Source organism: Leptopilina heterotoma, unplaced genomic scaffold (genome assembly GCF_015476425.1).
Source record: "Leptopilina heterotoma isolate Lh14 unplaced genomic scaffold, ASM1547642v1 Lhet_462, whole genome shotgun sequence".
Lineage (NCBI taxonomy): Eukaryota > Metazoa > Arthropoda > Insecta > Hymenoptera > Figitidae > Leptopilina > Leptopilina heterotoma.
In genome coordinates, this window is record NW_025111094.1 from 79,806 (window position 1) to 99,044 (window position 19,239).

General features: G+C 33.6%; 1 protein-coding gene across 1 annotated transcript; it reads left to right on the forward strand.

Moving 5' to 3' along the window:
- Positions 1–11,294: 11,294 nt before the first annotated feature.
- On the forward strand, positions 11,295–17,132 carry LOC122507342. The gene is made up of 2 exons (XM_043620003.1): positions 11,295–12,058; positions 16,636–17,132. The coding sequence occupies exons 1-2, from the start codon at positions 12,019–12,021 to the stop codon at positions 17,130–17,132; spliced, it is 537 nt and encodes a 178-aa protein (XP_043475938.1). The 5' UTR covers positions 11,295–12,018.
- Positions 17,133–19,239: the final 2,107 nt, after the last annotated feature.

Genomic DNA, 19,239 nt, shown 5'->3' on the forward strand with positions numbered 1-19,239 from the left:
ACACTTTTACGAATTTTTCTTAAGGAAATTCTGAGGAAATCGTTTTTTTTTAAATATTAATTCTTAAAATTGGCCTGTGGGGCAAACCGGCCATAGGGTATTTTCATTGTATCAGACCTTCAATAAAATTATTATTAATTAGAATGTTTTTTTTCATTAAAATATTTACTTTTAATGAAAAATAATTATCTTTAAATCAGAATTAGACCCATTAATATTGTTTCCCTGATAATTTTAAACATTTTTGTTTTGTTATTAAATTTTTTTTTTCATTAAAATTCAATCCTGTATTATTATTTATACTATTACAACAATTGTTCAAATGATTCTTTATGTTTGTTGTTATTGTAGATTATACAAATGCAATATTATAGATAAAGAACGAAGTGGCCGGTTTATTCCAGGGGGTGGGGCAAACCGGTCAGTTTGCAAAATTTTTTAAAGTTAACACAGCAACTAAACTATAAAAGATAAGAAATAGAATACCGTCCGTGAGTATCAGGACGCCCCTTTTTCCATGAGTGGAAAAATGCTTAAGGCAGTATTCTCCTTTAGAAGGCGAAAAAATGCGGCCCATATAATAGTCCTTCCTCTTCTTCGAAGAACTCATTTTGTCGAAAATTTTCTTCTCGTCGAGCTGTCCGAGCCTCCTTGCTCGAAAATGACGAGCGCCGGTTTTCCCTCGTTATGAGCTCCGCATCGATATTATCGGCAAAATTTTTGCATTGCTGCCTGATAACAATATCGAGCAGCTGCATAGTGGTCAGCACAGACGCATAGGCCTTGTTAAAAATGCCTGCAGCCAAATTTGCCGCTATTTCGAAGATTTTAGAGCCGGACTTAGCGTGTTTTGGGTTTAGGCGCCACACAAGCGAATTGAACGCTTCGTTAGAATTTTGACTGTGTGTATACACCTTTTCAGGTGTATACAAGGTGATACAAGGTTAGGTAAACAATATAACGCATGTAGGGTCAGTGCGCGCGCGTTTGGGTCTGCCCGAGCATTCACACGTGTTCGACGGTTGGTCACAAAATCTGATCTATCTTCGAAAATATGTCAAATTGGCCTCTAAAATTTTAAAGACATATTCTTGGATAGTTTTGGAATAGATTTAAAACAAAATAAAAAGTCGATTATTTAAGCTTATAAAGGAGACTACTGCCTTAAAACGTAAAAAATAAGAATGACAAAAATTTTTCGTATTTTTTTCCTGAAAGCTAATGAAATTATAAAAAGACTGACACCTGATCGAAGAATTTTCGTTGACTATTCTGTCAGATACAGAAAAAATACTGGATTTTGCATGCTTTTCGTAATTTTTTAATTTCTCGAAAACTAATTAACTTTTTTAGCGTTCTTGGTCTTGTTTCAATCTCTATTTAATGTAGAATCTAAATTATTAACTGGTATTGTGAAATAAATTTTTCCAAAAAAATTTGAAACCGTAAAAGTAGGATTAAGAAAATTCAAAAAATTATCATGAATATTGAAGTGTCAAAAAGGTCAATGTAAAATATGTTCATTTAATAGATATAATAAAATTCAAAAAAGCTTTTTAATTACTTCATTATTTAATTTAAAAAAAAATTTTTTTTTGAAAAAGTGTCAATCTGTTTTTCAAAATTTTTTTATCCGACTTTCAGTTTTAAATTTTTTTGGAAAAATTTATATTACAATACCGTTAATTAATTTAGATTCTACATTGAATAGAGATTGAAACAAGACCAAGAACGCTAAAAAAACTTAATAAGTTTTCGAGAAATTAAGAAATTACGAAAAGCATGCAAAATCCAGTATTTTTTCTGTATCTGACAGAATAGTCAACGAAAATTCTTCGATCAGGTGTCAGTCTTTTCATAATTTCATTAGCTTTCAGGAAAAAAATACGAAAATTTTTTGTCATTCTTATTTTCTACGTTTTAAGCATTTTTCCACTCATGAAAAAAGGAGCATCCTGATACTTACGGACGGTAGTGTAGGTGTCTCTGCGAAAAGGTTGCGCAATTAAATGATCTTTCAAAGAAACCATCGAAAAATAAAATCTGTTGATTCTTTTGGTCACAAGAGTAAAAAAACCGTTACTATGGCCGGTTTACCCCACTCTCCCCTACACTAAGGAAGAAAACTTGAAGTTAGGAGATATTTACTTTAAATTTATCGCGGACCTATCCTTTATGAATCTAGGTTTCTTTATGGCGTTTTATCGCTGACGCGCACTTGTGGCTTCCTTGAGAGATGGCGCTTGCGGTTATCCTTAAAGGTCTATTTTCAAATTTCTTTTAAATCGAGCTAGATCTACTTATCGAGTCTTGTGAGACCATGCGCTTATTATGAACTATCACAATGTGTGGTGTTAATTGACATTGTCTAACGTGTGGTTGCAGTATAACTTCTATGTAGGTTAGATTTCGACATTTTTAAAAACGTAAGTATGAGTTTTATTCAATTAACATCTGTTTTTAACTTGGAAATTTGTAATTATTTTACTAATTCAACAAAATTATTTTTTAGTATAATGGTTCAAAGACATCCGTGGTCAGGAGTCCCGGTCTACGGGTTAAATTATTCTGCTGCGGAATTTTACCCTAATAAGCACATATATCCTCAGAGTCGGGGGCCAGCACATCCATAGCATCAAGGGTATGTAAATTAACATCCTTCGGGAGTCGAAATTAATGACGCAGTCGACACAGAGGATGAGGATGTCGACAACGAGGATAACGAGGAATACGTACCAGCCCAACAAAATATTGTTAATCACGTGGTGGCGAGGTGAGAGAGAACAATTATCAGCTCGTCGATCACGGGATCTTGCCCGTGATTTTCAATGTAAGTATACATTTTTTTATTTATTTCTGTATTTTGTTTATTCTTCTTTTATATACTTGGCAGCGTACACTACGGAAAATTGAAGGAAACGAAAGTAAGGTATCGTTAAAGGTGAGTTAAGGATGGAGAACTCCAGATATGATTTCCTCAACGCTTAGGCTGCGGGCTTGAGAAAACTGCCAATAAATACACTCAGGAAGAAAACTTGAAGTCAGGAGATATTCACTTTGAATTAATCGCGGACCTATCCTTTATGAAACTAGGTTTCTTTATGACGCTTCTTTGCTGACGCTTTTTTGCGGCTTCCTTGAAAGAAGGCGCTTGCGGTTATCCTTAAAGGACTATTTTCAAATTTCTATCGAATCGAGGTAGGTCTACTTACCGAGTCTTGTGAGACCATGCGCTTATTACGAACTATCACAATGTGTGGTGTTAATTGACATTGACCCCCCACCTTTCGGGTGTTAAGGGGGTTGTAGGGAGTTAAGGGAGGGAAGAATTTAATTTTGGTAGTCTTTTTGGTTTTAGCGACCCAAAAAACATAGAAATAGACACCCTACTCCACTTTTTTTAAAACTAAAATTCCAACCCCCGGGAGCAGGTGTAAGGGGGTGGTAGCGGGAAAATGACAGATGAAAAAAATTTGTCATGGTCATATTCGGTTTCAGCGACCCCAAAAACATGGGGATAGAAGGGTGTGACCTCTATATTTTAACTGCAAAGAGTAATTTATTAAATTTTTGATAAAAAATCCATACTTCTGTTCAAAAATGAAATTAGAAAATATCTTACATTTTCAGCGCGTGGAATATATCGTGGACAGTGTGCTATCTCGATTGGGTAGAGGAGGGAGGAGAAGGTTTCGAGGAACACGAGGAGGATCAGTGTTCCAAGGGGTAGCTCAACCTTGCGGTGGAAGACAAGGTCGTGACTGTAGACAAATTCCTGGTGGAGAAAATGCTCCTGAAGGAGCACAAGCCCATGGACGAGGGAAAGCTCGCGGCTATGGTCATCCTCGAGGCCGCGGATATATTCTCGTGGAAGTGGAGCACAAAATCAATATCAAGGACAACGACGTTACGTTCACCTACTTCAGCAAGCTTATTATTAAGCGTACAGATTTTTATATATTTTTATTTTTTTAATATTTTTTACTTTTCATAATTATTTTTTTTATTCATTAAATAATGTAATTATAATTCTAATAATATGAATTAAATTCTACATTTTTGGATTTCTTTATGTTTATCCCACTTCAAATAATTTCAACTAAATTTGAATTAAAGTTTTTCAAAAAAATAGTGCATTAAAATCGTTAACTAAAAGTATTGTAAATTTAGATTTTAAAACATTGTAATTAACACTTTTTCAAAAATCAATTTTCTTTAAAAATTTTAATTATTTATAACTTTCCAAACTTCAATTATTATTTTTGTTTTAACTAAAATTCTTCTCTAAATCAATTATTTATAATTAATTTAACATAAATATATACCTATATATGGGGCATTCCAGGCCAAATCGGAAATTATTTTGCTTTTGCATCTCAAATTCTTTTAAACTTTTTTTTTCTTTTAGTACTCTTTGAAATGAGCTACCTTGATTTGTTTCAAATTTTTTCATAAAGCGATTCAGGAGATACAGATTTTTGAAAAATGACGTTTGTTATGTAAATTTTTTTTTAAATACTTATAACTCGGTCAAAAATTGATCAAATTGAACGTTTTTATAATGAAAAATTTTGTTTTCACGCGTAGTTTTTAAAAAAATATTTTTTTAAATTTATTAAATAACTAGCTGTCGTGCCCGTCTTTGACGGGTTTTAGTTTCTACGAATACATTCAATAGTGTGTCTACCAGTCTCGAAAAATGGGAAATTTAATTTGACCGGAAAAATAATAATTAGCTACCATTAACTATTTAATTAGAAAAATATTACTATTTTAAATCAGTGATTGACTTTCTATCATCAAATAATTTATTTTTAATTAATTAAAATGCAGAGAACAATGTTAATCAATTATTTGTAGAAATTTAATTATTGTATTATAAGTTAATCCAAATTTCCACCAGTTTTTCGAGTTATAGTAAAGTCAAATTCGAACTAATTGTATCATAATTGCTAAAATCTAAAATAAGACCTATTGGTCTTATTTTATTAAATTTTATTGCAGGCTGAATTCACAGTTTTTCCCGATTAAATTATATATGATGAAAAAAAATTTGGACAAAGTATACTATGTATTTTGACGCGCTGAACACGAATCCGAAGTCCGTTTTGCTCCATCAGGTCAGGATTTTTTTCTAACCTCAAAAAAAGTCGGATTTTGAGAGATAGGCGATTTTTTTTTAAATTAATGGATTTACTTCAAACTTGGTATCTGGGGGTTTTTTGGGTCGCTGATTACGAATCTGAAGTTAGATTTTCAAAATTTGATACGTCTGATTCAATATTAAGGAATTATTTTAAAAATATTTTTTTTAATTCGGCCGCCATATTGCATCCGCCATTTTAAATTTTGAAAATTTAACTTCGGATTCGTAATCAGTGACCCCGAAAACCCCTAAATACCAAGTTTAAAGTAAATCTTAATATTTTTTCAAAATTCGTCCGCCATATTGGATCCGCCATTTTGAATTTTGAAAATCTAACTTCAGATTCGTAATCAGCGACCCAAAAAACCCCGAGATAGCAAGTTTGAAGTAAATCCATCAATTTTTAAAAAAAATCGCCTACCTCTCAAAATCCGACATGTTTTTTGAGGTTAGAAAAAAATCCTGACGTGATGGAGCAAAACGGACTTCGGATTCGTGTTCAGCGCGTCAAAATACATAGGGCTAGGGTATTCCGGTCAAAAGTACATGACACTTTTTTTGTGGGGCTGTGTAATAGACACCCTGTTTAACTTTTGCCTTTACAATGCTCAAAACATCCCTAAAAGTTAAATCTAGAATTAAAATAACAAAACTTTTTACTATATATAAGTTTTTTCCCAGTAGCATAATGCAAGTATCGTATCACAGGTATTCTTGAATTCCTGCAGTATCAATTTTATCATAAAAAATCTCCATTTTTAATATTTTCGAAGTTTTTGCAATTGAAAAATTTTTGATTAATTAGATAAACAAATAATTTTAAATTCCATTATTTTGGCGTCAAAAGGTTATCAGAGACCCCAAAAATACTACTGAATTAAGCTTGATAGTAATTGGTCTGCCAATTATAATTTTTCAATTTTTTGATATTAAAAACATTTTTATACTCACATAGTTATAGGACAGTATTATTATTATAATTATTAATATTTTTCCCGAGTAAAAAAATAGTACGGCCTATGTATTTACTACGTAGTGTTTGTGTAGGATTAAAATAGGTCTCCTATGTAGGCCAACTTATGTACATTTTATGTAGAGTGTATGTCGAGTTTCCTATGAAGGCCTGTAAGATGTAGTATCTATATAGGATATACGTAGGCCTTTCTATAGTCAATTGATGTAGACCTCTCGATGTAGTGTCGACATAGATTTTGTGTAGACATATCTATGTAGGTCTACAATTGCTGAATCTATGTTGGATCTACATCGACTTTCCTATGTCTAATAGATGTAGGTCGCCCAACGTAGTATTGAGATCAAATTTGGGTAGGTCTTTCTATGTAGGCCTACAATTTCTGAATCTATGTAGGATCTACATCGACATACCTATATCTAACAGATATAGGTCACCCAACGTAGTATTGGGGTGATATTTGGGTAGGTCTTTCTATGTAGGCCTACAATTTCTGAATCTATGTAGTATCTACATCGACTTTCCTATGTCTAATAGATGTAGGTCGCCCAACGTAGTATTGAGATAAAATTTGGGTAGGTCTTTCTATGTAGGCCTACAATTTCTGAATCTATGTAGGATCTACATCGACATACCTATGTCTAACAGATATAGGTCACCCAACGTAGTATTGGGGTGATATTTGGGTAGGTCTTTCTATGTAGGCCTACAATTTCTGAATCTATGTAGGATCCACATCGACTTTCCTATGTCTAATAAATGTAGGTCGCCCAACGTAGTATTGAGATAAAATTTGGGTAGGTCTTTCTATGTAGGCCTACAATTTCTGAATCTATGTAGGATCTACATCGACATACCTATGTCTAACAGATATAGGTCACCCAACGTAGTATTGGGGTGATATTTGGGTAGGTCTTTCTATGTAGGCCTACAATTTCTGAATCTATGTAGGATCTACATCGACATTCCTATGTCTAACAGATATAGGTCACCCAACGTAGTATTGGGGTGATATTTAGGTAGGTCTTTCTATGTAGGCCTACAATTTCTGAATCTATGTAGGATCTACATCGACATTCCTATGTCTAACAGATATAGGTCACCCAACGTAGTATTGGGGTGATATTTAGGTAGGTTTTTCTATGTAGGCCTACAATTTCTGAATCTATGTAGGATCTACATCGACATTCCTATGTCTAACAGATATAGGTCACCCAACGTAGTATTGGGGTAAGTTATGGGTAGGTCTTTCTATGTATATGAAATTTATGTAGGATCTACATTAGTATTTGTACATAGGAAAGATATAGGCCACCCAACATAATGTTGAGGTAAGTTTTGAATAGGCTTTTCTATGCAGGCATTTAATTTTTGAATCTAGGTAGGATCTTCATCTGCATTCATATGTAGGAAATATACAAGACAACCGACGTAATATCGATATAAGTTATGAGCAGGCCTTTCTATATGTAGGTCTACAGATGTTATATTTATATAGGATATACAAAGACTTTTAAATGAAAAGAATGATTGAAAATAAAACAAGCTATTTGTCTGTTAATGAAAGATATTTTTATCCTAAATTTTATTACAAAGTTTTGACTGTCAAAAAGTTAGAAATATGTTTTTAACTAGATCAGCATTATATTATATTATATTATATTATATTATATTATATTATATTATATTATATTATATTATATTATATTATATTATATTATATTATATTATATTATATTATATTATATTATATTATATTATATTATATTATATTATATTATATTATATTATATTATATTATATTATATTATATTATATTATATTATATTATATTATATTATATTATATTATATTATATTATATTATATTATATTATATTATATTATATTATATTATATTATATTATATTATATTATATTATATTATATTATATTATATTATATTATAATATATTATATTATATTATATTATTCTAAAATTTTTAATTTATTTAAAAATAACTGTAAGTTTTTAAAAAATAATTATTTATCGAAAATCATTCATACTTAGAATTGTAATGTAAGATCGTATAAGTTTTTCTTTTAAACTGTTTATATATTGAGACGGCAAGACAGGACGGCGGACAGCTATCAAATTTTGTAAACCATTTTTGAACAAAGACTATTGCAGTAGTATTAGGCTTATGTAAGTCAGTTTTCTCTGGCTCTCTGATTTCCATTTTAGCCTTAATCGATCAAGCAAAGAGTAAAAATTACATGCATCTTCCAAGTGCGAATTTAATAAAAGCAGAAGTTAAAATATAATATTGTTTCTTATTCTATTTTATACCTTTAATCCTAATAATAACAATTATATTGTAAACAATTAAAAAATTAAATTTGTTAATTTTATTGTAAATGGTAAATATTTTTTCTCTAAAGGCAAAAATATAAAATATTTAAAGTATTTTCTTATTTTCAAGAGTTTGTCACATCTGGTTTATTTTGGTTGACCATCTCTAAGGGTTCCTCATTGTAAGAGGGTCTTTTTATAGCTTTTCCAGTTATCTTTTTTTCTTATAGATTTACTTAGACAAAAACTTAGAAATTTTTCAGATTGAAATATACAGAGCAAATGTTCAGAAACTTCAAATATTTTCTGTAAAATCTTTTTCCGAAGGTCTTTCGAGCGTCAGTTGCTCTTTAGCATTCGTTTGAAAGAGTCTAAAACCGCATGTGATAAAATTATTTTGAAGTTAATATTTTGTTGTGAAGTGAGTTTTTTCGTGAATTGTTATATTAAAATGGATATTTTTAAGTGAACAATTTGTAAAGTGAATTGTTTAAGTGTTCTTGTGTTATAAAAAGTTTTAAAGGACTGATATATATTTTAATTATATTTTGTGAAAATTATTAATTTCATTTATTCAATAAATTAAAACAATGTATGTGTCTGAAATAATTATAATTAAATTAAATAGGTATAATAACTACTTATATAATTTATAATTAAAATTGTTAAAGAATAGTAGACTGAATAACTGAAACTGCTGTATAAAAGTCTCTCTTTTTTGTTTTTAATGGCAATCAATGTAATTTGATTATCTGTTTGCAGTTTTGAGATAAATTAGTTTAATTTCTAAATATAATTTACCTTTTGAATTTTGATAAGAATGAACGAATTGTTATGATAATAGATTAGTGATATGAATTAACATAATTTATAAAATAGAAGTTATTTAATAGTTCAGCATTTGTTTTTTTAGTCATTATTCAAATAATTAGATAATTGTAGTAATAATCAATATACGCAGAAGCAAGAGTTAATGGTTGAAGATCATTCACCGAAGCAGGGTCCTTCAGCAAAATGGGATCTTCCAATACTTCAGGTTTTAAATACTAAGATTTGTCACTATCATTCCTTGTGGACGGACCTGGTTGAGGATCATTCACCGTGAAAGGCTTTTTTAACAAATAATTTATGTCCTGCACATATACCCTTGGCTGAAGATTTAAAGTGTTAAGAAAAGCCAAATTGGTTGACAAGTCCAGTGGTTGATCATCAATCGATTGTTTCTGTTCCGACGACATAAACTCTAGAAAACTATTAATCCAGACCATGGTGTCAACCACCTTCTTTTTTGAAGGCCTAGGTTGCTCTAAATCAAACAGAAGAAGAAAAAGTAAAGCAACAAAAAAGAAAAACTTATGTTAAATAAGGAGACTAACTAAGTACCTGTCAAATCCAACTTCCTTTTATTGGACACAGGCATGTCCTGACATTCTCCACAAAAACAATCATTAGGGCGATCAACACGACTCTAAAAGAATATATATATATAAATAAATAAAAATGAAAAACAAACCAAACAAATAGGAGAAGACAAAGAAATAGATTATAATAATACTTACAAAAATTGATTCAACATCGCTGTCATTTTCTCCGAATCTCTCAACACCTCGATTTTGAAACGCTTGATTTCCAGATGACGAATTTTCGCATCCAATTTCATCTCAGATTGTGATCCTTTCTTGGGCCGGCCAGGACGCCCTTTTGCTTCATGACACTCTAGTTCCACAGAAGAGTAATAGAGAGATGCCGCCAATGATTGCAGCAATTGCAAGAAGTTAAACATATTCATCTTACAACTTCGTTCACCAGACACTAAATAAAGAAATTAACAATACAATAAAGATGATTAATTTCAACGAAAGAACTTATAAAACACGTATAAAATTCGAAATCATACTTATAATCCTTACTCTTGATGCGAACTTATGGAACACTTATAGCACTTCTTACACTTTTGATTGTATATCTACTCTTCTTCTCGAGAAGTCAAACACTAAAGACGTCCTGGTACTATCATCGCTTATAGGGATGCAAAATGCTGTTGTCAACAACTTTGCATGAGAAACAAAGGGTCAACGACTGTCATGTGAAAGAAGAAATCCATACCTACCTCAAGAAGATGATTAGAATACACAAACGACACATATCAAAACACAAACAAACACATCAAATTATCACTTCGCCGTTCTTATCTGCGCGTCGCCAAATGTAAGAAGAGCGCAAGGATATCAATATCACTGACAACACTGTATGTGATTCGTAATTAGGACAACAAAACATAGTCTCAAATTCAGAATTTTTAAGTCTCGATAGTACTATCTCAACGATAAGCTTTAAAATTTCATCGGAACGATGAAAGATTTAAGGGGGGAGGACTGTTACATCCCAAATGCACGATATATGTTTTTCTTTTGATAATTTTGTTTTGTGCTATAAAAGAGTTGAAATTTTGAATTAGAGATAGAAATTATAAATTAAGACTCTGTTAATTATTTTTCTCAGTATAAAAAGAAAGAAAAAACAAAGCAAGAGATAAAAGTTGACTAAAAGTAGAGAACAATGCAGCGTATAAGAAATGATTCATGTAAGCTCGAACTCATATGCTATGACCTCTTTTTCACAACCTGAGTTCTATGAATCATTGTTTGTAACCCAAGCTTCACTTTTTCATGTATGAAGTAAACATTTAGGTCAATCGTCGAAAAATCGCATTCTCTCTTCAAAATAGCTTATAAATAGAATTAAAATGAACAACTGAATTCTTAGAAGACAACACGCTTTACCCCCATAATTGTATATGAATTTTCCCATTTTTTAATAATTGTAGAGTATTGTAACGCGGCATTTTATTCGCCGCGTACAAATTAATAAATTTTGTCAATAATTGAATTCTAATCTTTTCTTATTCACGTCAAATCGAGAATCAACATTTATTTTCTCCTTCCGAGAATTATTCTCTTATTTATCCACTTTCGCAAAATGCATAGTTTCAAACCTGTAAAATAGCGAACCGTCAGATCGCTGGTCAACACAATTATTGTAAACATAAGAAAACTGATACTTCGATATTCTTTCATGTAAAACTTAACACCGCGAGTTCTTGACTTCTCATCGCCCGGATTACTGCCGAGATATTGCTCCGTATTCGTCCAACATGGGAAATGTTTCCTTACTTATTACTGGAAATAAATGCTGGTCATATTAATTGGCAGTAAAACTAATATCCATCGGCGAGGACATCAGCTGTCATAACACTGGCCGCAGCCATCTTGCGAACCAGTCGTCGTCGTGCAGTGCCCCTCGCGGAGACTAAGCGAACTTTTATGAACTCTTCTCGACAGTCGGTAATTTACCTAATTACTGACTGTTGCGCATCGATTACCATCGGAAAATCTATGTAACAAGTGCGCGTGGGACTCACCACGAAGTGGAGATGCGCGTCGACTTAGGCGTCCCCGTCGGCCATTTAATTGATTCTCGTTTTTGTCGTTGTATTGACAGGTCGCAGTAGACCACGTTCTTATAATAATTAAAATTTTATCTAATTGTGCACTCTTTCCTGGTGATAATGAGCCGTGGGACAATGAGGGGACGTCGGCGTATCTCCGGTGAGTCTCGAAAGTGTTGATGTGTTGTCTCCTGACGATTAATCGCTCAGAATTAATTTGTATCAATTTCCTTTGTTTCACGACATGTCATTTTTGTAACATTTGAACAGGTCCCGTCTGGACCTGTAATTTCTTGTGATTAAATCAAAAACTAAAACAAACTAACTGGTGATTTCTCTTACCCCGCGCTCTCCTTGAAAAGATTGAGCTAGCGTAAAATTAAATAAATTTTAGGTTTGAATATTTTTCCATAAAATATCTCTGGCGTTCGGGCATTAATTCAAACAACAAAGTAACGTGTGTTTTATTTAATTAGTTAATCCCGAGATAAACAAAAGTAAATTCTTGAAATAAAATAACCTTAATCAGAGTAATAAAATTAATAGTAATTTCTCAAATAATTAGAATAATAGTAAGACACCCGTTATAAATGGCGACCAACGTAGCGCGCGCGAGGAAATCACCATGATATTCGTGAAACAAAGTAAAATTTCGAATCGTGAAAAATAAATTCAAATGTTAAAGCTAAGAATTGATATTTTGAAATTAAACAAAATAAAATAAATCGAAAAAACAGAAAAATAAATAATTGTGAAAAATATTTCTTGGTCAAAATTCGAAAATTAAAAATTGTCCGTCAAGGACAAATCGAGTAAACAAAAATTAGTGCGTCACTAGGCCAACAACATGGCCCCGTGTATAATATCAATTCTTAGTAAATTCACTGAATGATTACAAAATTGAGAATCACAGTTGAAAGAAAATTTATTCTTTCAATAAATAAAATTTCTGAAATAAATAAATTGATAATTTAAATAAAATTGAACTTAAATATGGATAAATAAATAAAAATAAAAATTATTTTTTTTAATATTATTATTGGTGACAATTTGATAAGATGACATTTATTTGTTTATTATGTTTTTCTATTATGATGAAATATTTGTTCGTATGATTATTTTCTTGTGTAATGAAAATTCCTTGAAAATTTTCCTTAATTGGTCCGACTGCTCTGCAGTTTTGTAACGAGTTTAGTATCGATTAAAAATTTTATTTTTGTAATTTTTCTTGAACTCAAAATGATAAAAATTATTTTTTTTCTTATTATTTTGTTTATCGTAAATTAATATCACTGTAATAAACTAAAAAAAAAAAGATAAATAAATAAATAAATCTTGTGACATCACATCAGTGAATTAATTGAAAACAATATTTTCTTAAATTGACTTGTAATACAATTGGTCTAAGCTCTTTGGCAGAACGTCGCGAACCAATTCCTATCCATAAATCCCAATAAAAAGAAAAATTTTATTAATTTCGCGAATTAACTAAGAAGTAAATTTAAAAATGAATTCCCCAAATAATATCGGGTCAAATTTATTTGACAATTGGTCAGTTGACCAAATAAAAAATTATTTGGAGTCGTTTAAGGTTAATTCACACGGAACCCCTCAAACGCTGAGAGATCGTGCTTCGCGGTTTTTGCGTTTTTCCTCCGGTGATAGATCGGCGGAGTGGCTTCCTTCAGATGAAATTCAATTTGAATTAAGCCCTGTAAACACTGGTTCTGATTCATCAGAACAAGTACACAAAATAATTAAAAATCCTATTTATGAAGGAAATGCAATAGGTTTTTCAACTACGGTTTTGAGTACCCAGAATTCGCCTTTTCACACAATAACCACGACTAGTTCGATTCATTCTTTTGTAACGACATCATAACGTCATTACGTCATAACGTCATTCTTTTTGTAATGACATCGACTATTGAAAAACCAAAATTTGATTTTTCGTTGCCAAAATATTATGAAAATTTGACCGCGAAAATAGATGGCGCTTCTAGCGACGTCTCCGTAACACAATCGGGTTTAGAGTTTTTGACACCTTTACACACTGACGTAATTAAACAACCGATTAACAATTTTTCACATGACAAGTCAGCCTTTCGAACCCCATTGACTACAAATCGATCGGTTGGGACTATTCCTAAAGTCTCGACTGTTAACTGGTCCAATCCTGGCGAAACCTTTTGCCAGTATCCAGCCAGTTCGAAGCCTGGCCCAAAAATGGCGCTAGATAGCCCCAGGCAAGGGCCCGGTTTTGGCCAGCTAGTAGAGCGGGCTGAATCTAGTTCAAGTTTAATTGAACTAGAATCGAAAATTTCAAATAAACCAAAGCCCAGCGGTATCTCAGCAACCGTTGATGTTGACTCGCCCGTAAACAATATTGAAATAAATGTAAATGACGAAGATAATTCTAACTTTTTTAGACCAATCAGCAACCAGTGCGCAAATAACGCGACATTGAATTTTAATCATGCGCAGTCAAATGAAAATCCATTACAGAATCACCAGCTAGATTCTTTAGCTTCGAATCTCGCTCGTGAACGTATCGTGGCCCCATCTAGGAAGCCCCTAGATTCTATCGTTCGGAAATGGGGTATAAAATTTTCGGGAGATAGTAAGGTTAGCGTTGAGGATTTTCTTGAGCGTGTCGATGACGTCATGGAAATTTCCTCTGTCACCAGTGAAGAAGTCCTTCGCGCCGCGGTACTTTTGCTTGACGGAATCGCGCTTCAATGGTATAGGCAAAATAAATTCAAGTGGTCCTCTTGGGACCAATTTAAAGCTGCCTGTCGCGCTCGGTTCGGTGACGTGAATTATCAATGGCGACTCGAAGATCAGGTGACAAATAGAATCCAAGGCCCGGGTGAATCCACCGCGAATTATCTCACCTGCATGCAAGGATTGTATTGTAAATTTAACCGTGCCGTCACGAGTTCGGAAATGTTGGATAGAATTTACATGAACATGTTGCCGAGATTAAAACAATGTATCAAACGTCGCGAATTTAATAATTTAGAAGAGTTGTCTCTCATTGCATCTGACGTTGAACGTATGTACAGCTCACTCGCAGTTGAGAGAAAGCCTCAAAAACCGGAAGATTCGTTCTTCCCAGAATTTGCCTTTTCGGGTAATAGTAATGAAAATTCAGTAGCTTCGAATAATACCAAAGACTCAGACTCGTCAATCGATAAATTAGTAAACATGTTCAGCGCGATGACTGAACAAATTAATAAAATCTCGAGAGGAAACAAAAATTCCCCTTCAGAGTCAAATTTTAAGAAACAAAATAACTCGAGTAAACCGAATCAATTAAATAACAAGTCTAAGTCTCACCAGGCAAGTAACGGTAAAGGTAAAATTAAGCGTACAGAATTTCGGGAAGCGGTTCAACAACCACCGTGTTTTAATTGTCAAGCTAATGACCATTCGTGGGATAATTGTAAATTAGCTTGGAAAAAATTCTGCCACATTTGCGGTAAACCGGAATTCACCAAATATGACTGTAATTCAGATTACTGTCAGGGAAACTAGTTGAGGAGAGCAGCGCTAGGGTCGATGCTTCTCCTTGTTCGTTACCTAGGACCCTGACTAACAAGAAATCGGACATGAATTTAACTCTTAACGTAGAATCAGCATTTCCATCGCCCCATTCAAGTAAGGTAGTAATTGAAAATAAAATAAATTCTTTAACAAATAAATCTGAAATGAAAATAAACGATGAAAATAGTAAGTTTGGTAAGCTTCTGGTTGAGCCACCAGTAAATAAATCTGAATCAAGTTTAACCGATTCAGAAGTAACTTGTAAAATTTCAACTGACACAGTAAGTGTTCAGGAGAAAAATGAAAATAACTTAACTCTAGATTCGGACCCTATATTGGGCCTCGAGTCTTTTATTAACCTTGATAAATTGTGTGGAATCGGATCTCAATCGAGACCATACATTAAATTGTTAATTGGTGGTACTGAAGTACAAGCACTAGTTGACACTGGCTCGACTAGAACTTACTTGAATTCTATTGGTAGATCAATTGTTGAATCTAAAGGTAATAAAATAAATGAACTTGAATCGGGTCACGTAATGTTGGCCAATGGTACGATTGAAACAATCATTGGTGAGGCAATATTGCCTGTCACTATCGCGGGAGTGACTCGCGATTTAACAATTAAAGTTATTCCAGAGTTAACTGATCAATGCGTGTTAGGGATAGATTTCTTAACAAAATTTGGCGTAGTAATTGACACAAATCGGAGATTTGGTCAAGAAACCACTTCATGTCCTTTCCAGTAAACGCGATAACATAGCAAGTAAATTGGCCCCAGCCTTTCATGGCCCCTTTATGATAACCAAAATTATTTCTCGTAACATCTATGAATTGGCGTCAGTAGAAGGTCGTCTCGCGGGTAGATATCACGCTTCACACTTGCATCCCTATCATGCCGAGGACTTGAGCAGCGAATCTGAGGATTCGGAAGAAGAACGCATTTCGAATCGTGAATTGTTAGATATTAATTGGTCCGATACTGAATCTGAGTCCGCCCAGCCGGACCCAGTGGTTGATCCGATCATAGACGCGAACCCTGCATTCGAAGAGGAACGCGTTCACCGTCGTAAATTACGTAATCGGTCTTATTCTTACTAATTCACCTCTTCTCGGAATAATCTCGTTCTGCCAAAATTTCTGACCCTAATATTATTATCAGTTAACTAAATTTATTAAATCATTTGACAGAGGAGATATTGCTTGGTCCACGTCGACTGGACTATGAGGAGGAGGTTGATTGTTGGGTGACAGCTCGCCATTTGCTCACACGAGGACGTTTCCCCTATCAGGATTCCTTGTTTTCCGAGAGCGATTTGGAGGAAATTCGCCGCTCCATCGGCCAGGCTGTACCTATCCGCCTGTCACCGGAGGAGGAAATCTTCTTACCCAGGGTAGAGAGTCCAGAACCAGCCCCTCATGAAGATTGGGCCTTAAGGCCTCAATCAACCCCAAATAATTTGCCAGAAGCTGGCCCTTCACTTCACGGGCCCCAGCCGGCGTTGAAGAAATCCCTGGCCCAAAATCCAACTTACCCCAGGATTAATAAACCCAAATACTGGGGAGTGGATAAGGCTCGTCGGGGCATTTGTGGTAAATGCCACCAGCCAGGTCATGGTTACCTTTCATGTCCACGTCTCTCTGAACAGAGACCAACGACAAATTACCCGAACCATTCGGCAAATTAAAATTTTCTTGTACTAGCCCTTGTAGGGAGGGGAAATACCCTACTTTAGAATTAAATTTATTAATAATCTTATTTAACATGTTATTATTCTTGCTTTCGAAACCTAAATCCTTCCATAAAAATAATTAACTCCTTTTGATATGAAATCGACAAACTATATTCCATCATTTTGAATGTCACTTTAATTATTAACTTGAAACGTTCTCAATTGATTTTTTTTTTGTGAATTGATATTTGGTTTTTAATCGAATTAAATTAAAATTCTAATCACGGAAATGAAAAACTATAATTATAATATTAAATCTGATGACTATTGTGATCGATCGGTAATCTGACGGAGATGACTCGTTGAAGAGAGCTCATCGGTTCGCCTTCAAGCCCCCCCCCAGGTTCACCCTTGGCAGGAGGGAGTTGTAACGCGGCATTTTATTCGCCGCGTACAAATTAATAAATTTTGTCAATAATTGAATTCTAATCTTTTCTTATTCACGTCAAATCGAGAATCAACATTTATTTTCTCCTTCCGAGAATTATTCTCTTATTTATCCACTTTCGCAAAATGCATAGTTTCAAACCTGTAAAATAGCGAACCGTCAGATCGCTGGTCAACACAATTATTGTAAACATAAGAAAACTGATACTTCGATATTCTTTCATGTAAAACTTAACACCGCGAGTTCTTGACTTCTCATCGCCCGGATTACTGCCGAGATATTGCTCCGTATTCGTCCAACATGGGAAATGTTTCCTTACTTATTACTGGAAATAAATGCTGGTCATATTAATTGGCAGTAAAACTAATATCCATCGGCGAGGACATCAGCTGTCATAACACTGGCCGCAGCCATCTTGCGAACCAGTCGTCGTCGTGCAGTGCCCCTCGCGGAGACTAAGCGAACTTTTATGAACTCTTCTCGACAGTCGGTAATTTACCTAATTACTGACTGTTGCGCATCGATTACCATCGGAAAATCTATGTAACAAGTGCGCGTGGGACTCACCACGAAGTGGAGATGCGCGTCGACTTAGGCGTCCCCGTCGGCCATTTAATTGATTCTCGTTTTTGTCGTTGTATTGACAGGTCGCAGTAGACCACGTTCTTATAATAATTAAAATTTTATCTAATTGTGCACTCTTTCCTGGTGATAATGAGCCGTGGGACAATGAGGGGACGTCGGCGTATCTCCGGTGAGTCTCGAAAGTGTTGATGTGTTGTCTCCTGACGATTAATCGCTCAGAATTAATTTGTATCAATTTCCTTTGTTTCACGACATGTCATTTTTGTAACATTTGAACAGGTCCCGTCTGGACCTGTAATTTCTTGTGATTAAATCAAAAACTAAAACAAACTAACTGGTGATTTCTCTTACCCCGCGCTCTCCTTGAAAAGATTGAGCTAGCGTAAAATTAAATAAATTTTAGGTTTGAATATTTTTCCATAAAATATCTCTGGCGTTCGGGCATTAATTCAAACAACAAAGTAACGTGTGTTTTATTTAATTAGTTAATCCCGAGATAAACAAAAGTAAATTCTTGAAATAAAATAACCTTAATCAGAGTAATAAAATTAATAGTAATTTCTCAAATAATTAGAATAATAGTAAGACACCCGTTATAAAAGCAAAGCTCTTTTCCAAAGTTTGTCAAATGTTCCGGTGCGGTTTTATAGACCCACAGTCATTGTAGAGTGACTCTTCAGTTTTTACACATTTTATTGTATTTTTCTTTAATCAAATCGCGATTATCGTGCAAGTCAACTTTGTTTTTCACTTAAAAACAAGTTTCTTTCTGTAAAAGGTGCAAAAAAGGCAAATTGACACTTAAATTCAATAATTTTAACGTATTAACTGTCGTATTTTGCATATTAAGTTTTATTAATTGAAGTTTTTCACTAATTCTTTCTTTAATTGGCAATTCAGACCGAATTGTACTCAATTATCGTGCAAGTTGCTTTTCTCACACATAGAAACAAGTTTCTTTCCGTAATAGGTGAGAAGATATACAGGGGGGCTTCTGGACCAATTGGTATTAGTGCGTGTCTGTGTGAGCACGTGTGGGCGCATGATTTGACCTTGGAATCTGACATTGAAATTCTGATGCTGGGTGCG